Source organism: Macaca thibetana, chromosome 5, assembly GCF_024542745.1.
Source record: "Macaca thibetana thibetana isolate TM-01 chromosome 5, ASM2454274v1, whole genome shotgun sequence".
NCBI lineage: Eukaryota > Metazoa > Chordata > Mammalia > Primates > Cercopithecidae > Macaca > Macaca thibetana.
The window spans coordinates 160,495,698-160,509,679 of NC_065582.1; the positions used below are offsets into that span (position 1 = coordinate 160,495,698).

The 13,982-nt window shown below is 36.5% G+C and overlaps 1 protein-coding gene across 5 annotated transcripts in view; it reads right to left on the reverse strand.

Annotated features, from left to right (window-relative positions):
- Positions 1 to 1,512: 1,512 nt before the first annotated feature.
- RBPJ (recombination signal binding protein for immunoglobulin kappa J region) overlaps positions 1,513 to 13,982 on the reverse strand; it is a 270,190-nt gene continuing 257,720 nt past the window's right edge. For all 5 annotated transcript variants that reach the window (XM_050790709.1, XM_050790704.1, XM_050790705.1 and 2 more), the window contains 6 exons: positions 11,927 to 12,064; positions 11,663 to 11,775; positions 7,553 to 7,693; positions 6,366 to 6,521; positions 5,904 to 6,007; positions 1,513 to 5,734 (listed from right to left, as the gene is read on the reverse strand). In XM_050790709.1, coding sequence (XP_050646666.1) covers positions 5,419 to 5,734; positions 5,904 to 6,007; positions 6,366 to 6,521; positions 7,553 to 7,693; positions 11,663 to 11,775; positions 11,927 to 12,064 — 968 coding nt within the window. In that variant the 3' untranslated portion in view covers positions 1,513 to 5,418. The remainder of the gene's footprint in view (positions 5,735 to 5,903; positions 6,008 to 6,365; positions 6,522 to 7,552; positions 7,694 to 11,662; positions 11,776 to 11,926; positions 12,065 to 13,982) is intronic.

The window sequence follows — 13,982 nt, forward strand, 5'->3', positions numbered from 1 at the left end:
AACTAGTTACAACCTTTTCATTTTTCTGTATTAAAGAGTATTTACCTGCATTTTCTATAAACCAAGATTAGTCCTGAGTTCTATATAGGTGAACGTTACAGCTTCACCTAACTCTGTTGAATACCTATGTGCCAGGCATATGGACAGCCTTACTCTGAACACAAAGAACCACGGGCATAACCGTCCAGTCTTATAGGTCCTGACAGGGCTTTAGGCTTACAGCTCGACCTCTTTGATGAAATGGTCTCATTTGTACTTTATATACAACAGCTTCATCTGTCTTCCTTAAGTGTTTTCTAGTATCAAACTTTCTGTTAGGGTTTCCTTTTTAGTGTATCTTTCCAGTTTGTTGCTGCTGTTGTTATTTTAGAGGGGAAACTTCACTCTGCGCCGACTCATTAGATTTGGAAACTAAATTGGCTTGCACATCATCATAACTGGTGGCCATCTAGGGGTTCAATGACCCAAAAAAACCAATATATTTCACGTTATTTTTTGTAAGATTAAAGTAACCATGCAGTACTTACAGCAAGGAATACAAGATTATTCTAAATTCTAAATCAAGTGACTCACTATCAATCTCAACCTCTGGAGGCCTCACAATTCAAACCCCAACTACATGTTTGTTTCTAACTTAACAATGAGTATATAGCAAGATGTCTTTTGCAAAATCCTCATAACTTAGATTCTTTCTTTGGGCAGGTCAATAACAACTGAACTTGCTATGATTTAAAAATTATGGGCTGGGCATGGGGGCTCATGCCTGTAATCCCAGCACTTTGGGAGACAGAGGCAGGCGGATCACCTGAGGTCAGGAGTTCAAGACTAGCCTGGTCAACATGGTGAAACCCTGTCTCTACTAAAAATACAAAAATTAGCCAGCTGCAGTGACGCATGCCTGTAATCCCACCTCCTGGGGTGGTTGAGGCAGAAGAATCACTTGAACTCGGGAGGCAGAGGTTGCGGTGAGCCAACACTGTGCCACTGCACTCCAGCTCAGGGGCGACAGAGCAAGACTCTGTCCAAAAAAACAAAAACAAAAACAAAAACAAAAAAAAACCTTATGTAACTTCCCCATTTACCTTTGTTTCATATTAAAGAATACTATCCCCACTTCTAGGACCCCCCTCCCCATCCCCCGAAAGACAAACTATTATGTGTTCCTTCCTATACCAGACAAAATGACCATCTTATATTGGAAAAGCAAGTTATTGCTAAATAATATTCTCCAATTTTGTTGAAATCAGCTTTAAATGATTCTGATTCGAGAGATGCCCCTTGAGTGACAAAGCCCATTTCACCATTTACATGGGGGAAAAAAAATCTCTTTAAAGCACTACATAGTTAAAAACATTGACATGGAAATTAAATTAGTAGAGCTATCACTTTGATGTGATATACATGGTAAGATTGTAAATACACCAACTATAATATAGAATTTAATTTTATCTTTATGAAGTATTCTGAAATCAAAGACGATAATACATGCATCAGGCACATTCGACAGAAGACTTTTACAATGGTTTACATTTCCTTTTTATTTATTCCTTGAAACTGCTCATATTGCAAGTTTTTCATGGATGAAATATGGAACTGAGCAGATTCTTTTTTTTCTACAAAATTATGGTATAAACTTGCTCGATTTTCTATCTTATTGCTAATAAACCTTACAGGCGCACAGTTTGTAAGATAAACCCCTTAAGGACTGAATGCGTAGAGCATGCTGCAAGGTACAAGAAATAAGCTAAAAATGAGCATATAAACCTACATCTGGACCAACACAGTACTGAATGCTGGCAAACATTTATCACGACACGGGGAAATTAACAAAAGGAGATACAGTTCAGTCCTGAAAGGGTTAAACAGAAACCCTAATATATTATTGTTTCTAATCATCCATCCCACATTGCAGTGCTTGAAAACAAAGTGTAAGTCTGGCACAGAAAATTACACACATTTGTTCAGTACTCATCAGAAACACAGCTGCTTTTGAAATCAAAGTAACTTGGTTACTAACTGAACAGCATTTTGTTTCAAAAGGAACCTCCTCCCCAGTGGATTTTCTGGTTAGCATGACTAGTTAGGTTAGTTCTCAAAAACGGCATTGGAAGTTTTTTGTGAAAGCACAGATGGTACCAGTTTCATTAAAAACAACAAAACAAAAAGAACTAACCAGTTATGATTGCAGATAAGTCTGTGCAGTAAAAGTGACAAACATTTCACGATTAAGTCATGTATAAGGATGCCTTTAATTGCCACAGTTTAAAGAAATGAGCAGCAAATTTAGATAGCATACTAGTGTTCAACTCTGAAATCACTCAAAATATAAAGGGCATTTTTAAAGCTTTTAGCTTGCCTTCTCAATCTATGTGATAAATTAAATGGAACAAATAAAAACATATTGGATCAGAGACTCAGCTTCTATGTGTATGTTTAGAAATTGCATAAAGTCATGAAAGCATAAGATACATTTCTAAAACAGAATTTTTAAAAATTCAAACATACTATAACTGAAGCACTCACCATTCTAAGAAGAGAGTCTTTCTGCGGGTAAATGATCAGCATGTCTAATAATGCCATTACTGGAGGAGGGGACACAGTCTACTATAACCAGAGGACAAGGTTCCTATAAATTATCATACTGAAAATGATTCACAAAACCATGAAAGAAAAAATTTAAGCAGCTGACAAAAAAACCACTGATAAACAAAAAGCTACAATGGACAAATCGTTTCACTTTTTAGTCTGTGGTATAAGAATGGCCAAAAATAGGTGGGGAAAAATGCCTGTAAAAGTAGATTCTTGGACTTTTCAAAAAAAGAGAGAGAGAGAGAGAGAGAAAAGGGTTTACAGTATAATATTTCAATTATCTTATGGAAAGAAACAATAAAAATAAAACAAACATTTGTTTAAAAAGCACAAGTTCATTTTAACAAAGTCATGAACTTGAAAAATTATTTTTGAGCTACAAAAATGGGTAAGGAATAGTTTGTTCTTCAAAAGTTTCTCTTTTGTTATTGGTTAATTTAATATGATTCCTTAACTAAATACCAAACCTAGGAAGTGGAGGAAACTTGTGGCCGTTAAAGCAAAGCAGCACTAGGAACATGTCCATGCTCTGAACAAAAGCACTGTGTAATGACTCCTGCCATGACTCCACAGAGAGGAGTAACTATTACTCAGAAATAAGCGGTCTGTAAGAAAGAGACGGTGAACAGTTACAACAAAGAAAGATAAGGCCACAATGAGTTCTGCCCTTGATCACTGAAACAGATTTAAGGTGTGAGGCAGGATTAGCTTATAAGAGAGATGTGAGTGACTGGAGCAGATTTGAAGAAAAAAGGCGATACAGAATAAAATGCAGCCTGGGGGTGATTAAAAAGGCTTGCAGTAAGAGAAAACTGCAATAACTGATTTAATCACCTAACGTGCTTTACAAATGACTTTCCCCTTGAAAACTGAGGAAAAGGCGATTTAAAGATGTTAGGAAGAATATTTACAGTGGCATAGTCTGAGCATAGAGTGAGTGATGAAGACAGCGAAGCTGAAAAAAAAAATGCTACTAATAATAATTTCTAAAAAGTCTATTAATGGAAACTTTTTCAAAACAGCCCAGGACACCAGAAAGACAATGTTCTGTAGGGAAACACTGTAGGAAGTTACAGTTTTGCATTCATAAGGTACTGTGGCTCCTGTTTTATGGGACAGTAAAAGCTTACCACAATCTAGAGGTAGTTTTTACTCTAAGAGGGATGATTGTATTACTAGACTGTGTCGTATAACATTACATATGTGATTCCTGTACTAAATGTAGCCCAATGAGTCTGCTGCAATTTCGAAGAAACCAAACAAAAGCATAACCAAAGTTCAGGAATGAAAGCAAGGTAAAACTGGCGGGTTTAGCATGCAAGGCCAACATACAACCCTGAATGCAACCAAATCTCAACTGAAAAGAAAAGAAACATTTTCTGAGTTAGGAGATGTTTGTGGAGATGCTCAGTACTGGAAAAGAGAAAACAAACAAAAAGGCAGAGAAAAAAATGAAAACATAAGTTACATTTGCATTTTATAATCTTACAACTATCTGTTTCTAAAGTACTGTCTTCCAGCTATTTTAGTTGATCATCTAATAGAAGCATCTTATGTTTTAAGATTACAATGATGTTCTGGCTAGCTACCCCCTTCAACCCCCCCCAAAAAAGTAAAGATAATAAAACATGCTTTTGCTGACATTTTCCTCATTCTACCATAAGGGCACCATCTACCAACTGGTAGCAAATACTTCCCATATTTTTTGTCACTTGCCAACAAGGCAGAAAATACCCTGCTGAATGAAATCACTAGGAACATTCCAAGTTCAAAATAAAATGTTTAACTTACACATAATACAAGTTATGTACAAGATTAGGAGGGGGGAAAAACCTGAACAAATCCTGGAACACACATTATGTATTTACGTTATGGGAAAAGGGGAGAAAACACTTCAAATATCAACATGTTCTGTGCCATTAACTCATTAATGGCTAAATGGCCACACCAAATTGCATGTGAATGTTAGAACCTCTTGGATAACCACTATAAGTCCATTTAAAAAAAAAAAAAAAAAAGGAACACACAGAAATTACTACCAACAGTGTCTGAGAAGAGAGACTAAGTTAACATACATTGCATGTATTGCAGGCAAGGCAGAGGCATTTTTTTTTAAAGCTTTTGCACAGACTTCATATAATCTTAAAAAAAAATACATAGGCCTTTACAAGATTTGACTTGCTGAAATCCAAACAATTTTGACTCACGAAAAGTCATAAGACTTCAGCTGAAAATAAAAGAAAAAAGTTCCAGCCTAGACCAAAAAAAAAACCTGGAAGAGTATGACAATTAGATTAAACAAGCATGGTCAGGCTTGGAACCTGAATGTATTTTAGAGCAAAAGCTCAAAGGTAAGTGGGGAAGAGAACAACCTATTTGGTAACAAGGTGTACTATAATACCGTGATATAAAAAAAGGTATGGTGAAAATGTACCTTTTACTAAAGCTTATACAATATACAAGTTCCTTGGTCCATAAAAACTGTGTTAGATTTGTGTCTTCTAGTTTGTTCAACTTGTATTCCAGCCACATTATTTACTTCTTGCCCATTTAAACAAAACCAAACAAAAACCAACCAACCAACCAACCAACCAAACAGCTGAAAAACTTGATTTCCAATAGTTTGTACATTTTGACTTTTTTTTTTTTTTTTTTTAACTGTGGCTTCTGCATTTCAAATCAGCACTTGCAGAGAGATAACGGGGTTTTTGAATAGTATCACCTGGTATGAAAAGTTCCCAAGAAACCACAAAAGATTGTTCATTTTTTCTCCTTTTTTGACTTTTTGCCACACTCAAGTCAGTTTAAGTCCTAGCAAAAAGACGGTAGTTAGGATACCACTGTGGCTGTAGATGATGTGACACTGGTTGAATTTGTGCTGGCGTTTGTGTAACTTCCCTCGCTGTTTGTGTTTGATTCATTAGGGGGCACCTGGCTTGAATTGGCTCGAAGGATTGCTCCTGCTGCACTGCAATGTGGCCGCGGCCCTGGTTCTGGTGTGTAGGTAAAGGTAAGGCTGGTGGAATAAATGATTCCATCATTTCGGACCAAAGTTACTGGAACCTGGACTGGTTGCCGGACCCATCTCCAACCTTCTCGGAATGCAGAAATGTCTGGGACGACACAGAGCATACTCTCTCCACACCTGAGGAGGAAATATAAATTACTTAAAAGCACTTTAAAAAGCAAAGTACATGTTAAAAATGAGACTTAAGACAAGGTTGTTTAATACATTACAATCAATGCCAGGAAAGAATCTCCTGTACCCACACCCCTCACAACCTCTGGATGATGTAAAAAGTTTTATCAAGTACCTGTACATAGTTTCAGCTTCTACATCCCCAAACCACACTCGTAAATTTGGAGTGAAATTCTGTCCTGTAAGTTCAAGCATTGCTACGTCCCCACCGCCATTCAACTGCAATTCATAGAAAATCACAACACTGAGAAAACTTTTCATTTTTCATTAAAGTACACAAATTAGATTCTCATTCAACTTCCATTTGTTTAAAAAAAAAGGGCAATTAAAATGTTTTTTATTACAAAGCTAGCTAAAAACATTTCAAGATAACACACAAGTTTATTTAAATTTAAATTTTCTGGCAAGTACGCTCCTCCTATTTTGTTTTTTTAAAAATCAACAAATGGTGAATATAAAAATCCCCAAATCACACAATTGGAGAAAAATCAAAACTCCCATGAAATGAAATGATGCCAAGTCATAGCTGAGAGTAGCTGCAAAGAGCTAAAGGCCAACTTAGACTAGGCAGTCTCACCTGAAGGCTCTCTACGACAGGCACAGGTGTGACTGGGGCAAGGACAGGGCCCATTCCCTCGTAAAATGTATACTCTGCCTTATCTGTGCTAATGATTGTCCAGGAAGCGCCATCATTTATCATCTCTTTATTTGGTTCTTTTGGACATGGAGTGGCCTAATAAAGAAAGAAGTTTAGAAACTAAGTTTTATACAGTTTGCATTAAGAGTATAAGAAAATTTTACCAAAGTAACCCTCAGACAAGAGTTAAGAGAATTCAGTAAAAACTTATAAACTTTCTAAAGCATGGTGCTTTGCCCATCTCTACATAAACACAAACAGAATACTAATACAGAAACCCCACAGACAGCAGTTTTTCTTATAATACAAACTATTTCAGTGACATATTAAATAATAATAACTTTCAGAGCAACCATGAGTACACCAATGCAGGTAGAAATTTCATTAATAGCAGATCAATATCTGTGATGTAAATGGCTGTTTAAAACTCTTCGGGAACTCCTAAGAAAGAGAATGGGGGTCCTCATGCTTAGGCAACAGCTAGAAGCTTATGCACGTTCCATAGGAGGGAATCAAGATGGGAAGGCAAAGCACCTACCCCTTCCTTAACACACCTAGACCAGGGATTCAGCATGCCCATCAGTGTGTGTGTGGCCATCTCTCTGGAAAGGAGTTTCACATGAAACTGTGACTATCTTATTAAATCATCTGCTCATGTCATAACCTCATGAAAGCCTTCTGAGTAAATGTAAAACATTAGCTTTTAAAGCATGTCATCGTTACTATCTTGGGAAACCACGATGTAAATCTGATGAGATTTTGAGCCTTCACCCAGAAAAATGCTTCGTCTATACAATGTTTGCACACAATTTCAGAAGATTCAATGAGCACTGAAAATCTATTTTTGGATATCCTGAGGGGCTCTTTGTTCTTCAATTAAGAACCCTAGAACTAGATGTTAACTCTTTCTCTGAGAACATTTTCATAATTTTGAGTTCTTCCTTGAGGAAGGATTGCTTGCATGTCTGAGGATTGTGTGTTAAGGATGCTCATACCTGAGATCCCTATCTGTGTATAGCTTCATGTATTTGTATATAATTAACAGCAAATGAAAATTTCATATTTTTGCAAGATGCTAACCTCACAGTTCGTATATTTTAGATTTCACCAGTAATTTAAAAACATACCTGAAATTGAATTATTCTTTCTTGAGAAAGGCACAAGTACATTCTTTCTGTATCCTTAAGGTAAAATGCACATTTATGGAGTTGTGACACAGGATCATCTGCATCCAATAATGCGGTCTGCTTATCAACTTTCCTAATTATCTACATTTGACAATTAAGAAATAAAAGGTCATCAATACATGGAAAGGATTTTCCTTGTGTACAACATCAAAAGTACATAGAAGTTATATACTGTATAATAATATCAGTTATTTGTCATATGCCTACATATATAAAAACATTCACAAACAAAAAGACTAGGAATAAAAAACACTTTTAGATTGCAAGCAGGTCAGAATATAGACATTGTTACCCTCTTCCCTGAACATCTTAAAAAAAAAAAAAATCAGGCAGGCAGGCACTTGTTTTCTAGGTCAGTACTTTTCAAACATTAATGCGCACTGAAATGAGCCGGGGTTCTTGTGAAAAACACAGGTTCTGATCTAGCAGGACCCTTGTGGGGCCTGATATTCTGCATTTCTAACAAAATCCCAGGCGATGTTAATACTGCTGGCCTACAGACCATATTTTGAATAGCAAGTTCTGATGATATTTTCCAATAATATGCATAAAATGACAAATATTCCAACATCAAACGGAAAAATCTCTAGAAGGCTACTGTCAGTGCAAACATCTTATATCCATTATCCAAAACTTACGTATTTAAAAACATAACAAAATTAAACTCATTTTATAGATTACAAAATGGGCTTAGAAAGGTCAGATAAATTGCTAAAAATTACCAGTTCAGTAGCTGAAGGACCAGAATATGTCCTGATCCCAGGGCTGGCTGCCTGTCCAAATGATCTCTAAATCTTAGAATCCAACTAGTCCACAAAACACATGAATATCTGAAAGATAATACTATCAAACCCTATATGACACCTGACACCTAGAATTAATGGCTAAGGAGATGATGACGATGAAGAGCAAGATTGGACACGGAACTTTTACTCTTAGTTTCCTTTTCTATCCATCACTTCCAACAACATACAAACATAACTACCGCTCACCTCAAAACCAAAAGTAAAGAGAACCCTGACTACATGCCAGCCCCCCTCTCACTACCTGCTTCTCCGGAAATGCCTCTTCCTCACTGTCTCATCCCCTACAGTCTCTCCCCTTTTACCTCAAAGACTCCACTACAACTGCTTTTCAAAGCCACCAAGGATTTCCAGACAGATGTATCTCATAACACTTTTCTGTCCACATTTTAGTTCATTTTCTCAGAAGCTCTCAACACATTTTGCCTTCAGAACCACACCTGCTCCAACTGACCTTTAGAATGCCCAGAGGCGAGTTCTCAGCCCTCTTTTCCGCTCTTTATAATCTATACTGTTTAAAATTTAAAGGTTGACAACTCCTAAATTAATTATCTCCAGACTTATCTTCTCTCCTGCATTCAACTTGTATGTACACTTAACTACCTATTCAACATTTCCACTTATGATGTCTAACAGGCATCTCAAGCTTACCATATCAAAAATAGATTTTTTGATTTCCTCCTAAACTTAATCCTTCCCCAACTCATCTAGATCAATAAATGGCACCAACATTCACTCAATCCAAAAACCTTGAGTTATCCTTAATGCCTTGCTTTCTCTCATATCCAACCATCCAATCTCCCAGCAAATTCCGTCAGGTCCACTTTCAAACAAATCTGTCACCCCTCAACACCTTACTACTATGATCCTGGGTCTAAGATACTATCAACTCCTGCCTCAATTACGACAACAATCCAAGCACCTGTCTCTCTGCTTCCACGGCCACATCACTATGCTCTCTTCTTCATCCAGCAGCCAGACGTATGCTTCTAAACAAAAATGGGCCGTTATGTTTAAAACCCTCCAGTGGCCTTCTAACATAGAGAGATAATATGAAGTCCTAACCCTAGATACAGAGAGGGATCCTACAAGATCTTGCCTAGTACTAATCTTACAGCTTCAGTTCTTGCCACTTGACCTCTCCTCCCTCCGCTCCAGCTCCATTGGTTTCTTTACTGGTCATCACACATCCCCTGCCTTCAGTTCTGTACTTGTTCTGTTTGCCTGAAATGCTCCTCCCTCAGTTGGCAGTTCTTTGACTTCATTCTGGTCTCTTCAAATACTGCGCCTTCAAAAAGACTTCCCTGACCTCTCTAAGCGCTCTTCCAATTCTCTATCCTTTTATTATCTTGTTTTGTCTTCTCATCACTACATAAATCCTTTACATGGGTATTTGGCTTATCACCCTACCAAAATGTAAACTCCATGAGGAGAGGCACTCGACTTTGCATGTCAGAATTCCTCAGTCATGAAACCCGTAGAAAGATTTATTTATCAGCATCTTAATAATGGTACTGCAACTTTTTCTAGTAAGTTAATGTTTTATTGCAACATTTTAATATAAAGCCATACAGTTTTGAGTGTAAAAACTTCAATTAATGACGACTTTCAAGTAAGGCAGACTATTGGTACTTTACAAACAACTATAAATGAAAACACTGTTTTAAATTTGGGTCTGTCTTCTAAGTGGTTTGTATTATAAATTATTGGGGATCAGAATCATCCTCCTAAATTGTGCTTCTGCAGTACAAGCACTTAACACTAAAGCAAACAAACATCATCCTTGGAACAGAGAAAATGAATGAGAAGAGAAAAAAATGAATAAATGCTGATTCAGATCTTATGCTTGCTTCTGTCTCCTGCTCTGTTTTTCATGCCCTTCATTCCCTAATGTTACCCTTTTTATTACAATTTGTCTCAACTGCAAAGCTTTACAGATTACTATTACTATACTTCATGTCTTTAGCTGACTGCATTGACATGGGAAATAAAATCACCTTGTACAATCATGACACAGGGCAAAAAAAAAACAGTAACACAGAAATGAATCACTGGCTTAGAAAATTGTAGATCAACCCGGCCTCTGCTGAAATGGCCCCAGAAAATAAAAGCCAGTGGAATATTGCACCAAAAAGATAAATAGAAGGCATGTTTAGGAACATTAATACTAAATGTTCTTCTACTCACCCAACCTCTTCAGTTTGACCTTGAATGAAACTTACTCATAAATCCCCTTCATCTTGAATATAAATAAATTGTATTGTTTCAGAAAAGGAGAGGGAAAATTGGGAGGGGGTGGCACTATAGAGCACTTTTGTTTTCATTTAACAAACAAAAGCAGTTTTTACAGTTTAAGATCTCCTTTTTAGTGGTTGTTGAGATAGGATCTCACTCTGTTGCCCAGGCTAAAGTCCAGTGGTACGATCACTGCTCACTGTAGCCAGGACCTCCCAAGCTCAAGTGATCCTCCCACTTCCGCTTGAGACTACAGGTGTGCACCACCACGCCTGGCTAAATTTTTTTTTTGGGGTGGGGGGGCGGCGTGGGGTAAAGACAAGGTCTGACCATGTTGCCAGGGCTAGTCTCGAACTCCTGAGCTCAAGTGATGCCAGGGTACTCACCTCTCCTTCTCCTGCCTTCACCTGTTGAAGTGCTGGGATTGCAGGTATGAGCCACCATGCGTGGCTGAGTTTCAATGTCTTCTATTGAACAAAAGCCCTAAATCCCAGCCCCTCTCCCAAAGTTAGAAACACCAATTTTATTTAAGTTTTAATAAATCTATCTTCTTGTGAGACAGTAAGCTAACAAAAATTATGCTTATATTTTAAAAGAAATAAGAATTTCTTCTTTATGAAAACTTGGTCCTACATTGGGATATGGCAGGTACCACAAAAAAATGAATACATTATCTGAATTAGTAAAGAAAACAAATGTAATTTATAGTGCCCTCTACTGAACATCTTCAGATAAACAGCTAAAAAGGAAATTGCCACCAAAATATATTGGAAATCATTTAAGAAAAAATCATTAAGAATGTACTTGTAAAAACTGGCTAATTACCTTAAAGCATTTCTGAAATAAGGTACAGTATAACTGTCAATTATAAACAGCTCTGATTACTAACACATCTTTTAAAATTAAAAAGCATAAAATTGAGGTATGTTTTTCCATTTGAATGTTGTGACTTTCCTGTTTAAAGAATTAATTTTTACTTCACATTATCACTAAAGCAAAAGTAGAGCCATACCAATCTTGGTAGTGCCATGCCAGTAACTGAGCACACAAGTTTGACTGTTTGTCCATAATGGATGTAGCCATCTCGGACTGTGAATTCTTCTCCTTCTGATTCATCATCATCCACTACAGTAGGTGGAAAAAGAAATCAAATTGTTACCTTTTTGAATTCATTTTATGATTAGGCAAATGACAAAACTTAATATATCCATATATCTCATCAAAAGAATTTAATGATTTCACACTAAAAACATTCATTGCACATTTTTATACTCACAGAGATGAATAAAAAATGCTCCCCACTGCTGTGAACTGGCATGAAAATTACCTCCTTCTACATGCAAGTATCTGGTACTAACTGTCTGGGATCGTAGTCGATTAAACAGAGCCACCTTTGTTCCTGAGGCAATGCATACTGCAAAGAAAAAAGAGCTCTTATTTATGTGATTGGAGCAAAAGGTGGGGAGGGAGCAAAAGAGGAAATTCTGCTTGGCAGTGTATAATTATTCTTTCTTATCATTTAACAGTTTGACAAATATTTTCACTTTCCAAGACAGTACAGATGACACCAAAAAAAGAAGTCAAGTTAACTGTTACTAATAATGTCAAGCTAATGATATCAAATGTCCATAAAAATAATTTTAAAGTGAAAGCTACACAGTATGTTTAATGTGGTGCTGATTATTACAGAAAAACTTACTTTAAAAATAATGAATGTTAGACCGTAGAAATTTAAATGATGACCTATTTAAAGGATGTGTATCTAAATATACTTGTAAGAAAATATTTTCCTGGAATATCACTGAATGGAAAAGCAGACTATAAAATACTCTGTACGCTGTGGTTCCACTAGGCAAATGTATACATTTTTAATATGAGTTTTCATCCAATTACACAGAATACATGCATAGAAAAGGGACTAGAAGGATGTTTATCAGAGTTGATGGTAAATGCCTCTGCATACTGTGATTTTAGAAAATTCTACTTTCTTCTAAATACCTTAAAGTACCGTATGAAATTTCTTGAAAATAAATCTATGTAAGCAGAAAAATATTCTGAAAGTGAAATATGTTCTCTGTCATCAAGAAACTAATATTCAGTACAAACACAAAGTTAAAGCAGTTATATAAAACCATGCAATTTGAAATGCAAATAGCCTGAATACAAACATAATATACCTCCTAGTACAGGAGAACACACCACCACCTTTGAAGTAGGTCTTGCTTTCCAGCAAGAAAACAAGAAACAAAGGACAACAAACTTAAATCTGATCACGATTCTAGACTAAAGATTCTCTCCTTGACCAAACTTTTAAGCAGGCTGCTCCGAGCATTCAACTAGTATTCGTCCTTGAGCCCTGTCATCAGTCTGTTTAGCTCAGCTGTAGCAAGAATCCTCCTAAATTATCCCCCACTCTGGATCTATGATCATCTTGGCCTGCCTTTAGCACAAATCCTAAGTCTGGTCAGAAAGAAACCTTCTACCTTTGATGTCTCCTTTTAGTAAGTTTCCATCCATTGACCCTCTCACTCTGCTTCATCCCCACTTGTCTTTGTTGTATTCTGAAATGGAACTTGGTTATATTTTCCCCTGTTGCAATAGTACTGAATGAAATCTGTCTTTCCAACTAGTGCCCACGCTCTATTTCTTTTTGACTCTGCCAATTTACAGAAAATACATTAAACTACACCAAATAAATGAAATTAGCAAAATCCAGTATGTGGAAATCTCTAGTGGCCAAATGTCTCAACTTACTTAAATAAATTGCAAGAGTTGGTGTGTGTGTAGCGCGGGGCGGGGAGGGTGGGGGGTTGTTCATAGATTATACTCAAGGACATGTCACAGTATAAACTGTACTATGTGGTAGATTTGAATTTTGATTCAAGCACTCTGATTTTTAAAATAACACTTTAGACCATTTTACATTTGAACATTGATTGGATATCCATCAAACTAAAATAGGGGCAGAAGAAAGTGGGCCTGGAGTACAGGTATAGATGAAGATAAAGTTGGTTGAATTTAAGATCACTGTTGAAGTTAGAGAATGAACATAAGAGGTTTCATTTTATGATGCAACTCTGTCTACTTGAGTGTGTTTGAAATTTTTCCATAATAAAAACTAAGTGATATTAGTGGACTGAGTGGACTAAAATATAACCAATCCAAAAAAAAAAAAAAACCCATGAGCTCATAATAAAACAAAATGAAAAGAAAGCAAACAAAACAAAAACTCTAAGACCCCACTGGTCTCTTTCAAGGAATGTTATCATTGTTCTGCAAATGAGTAAACAAGCAACTAATCCTACCTTTTCATTACATACTACAATTGAAGC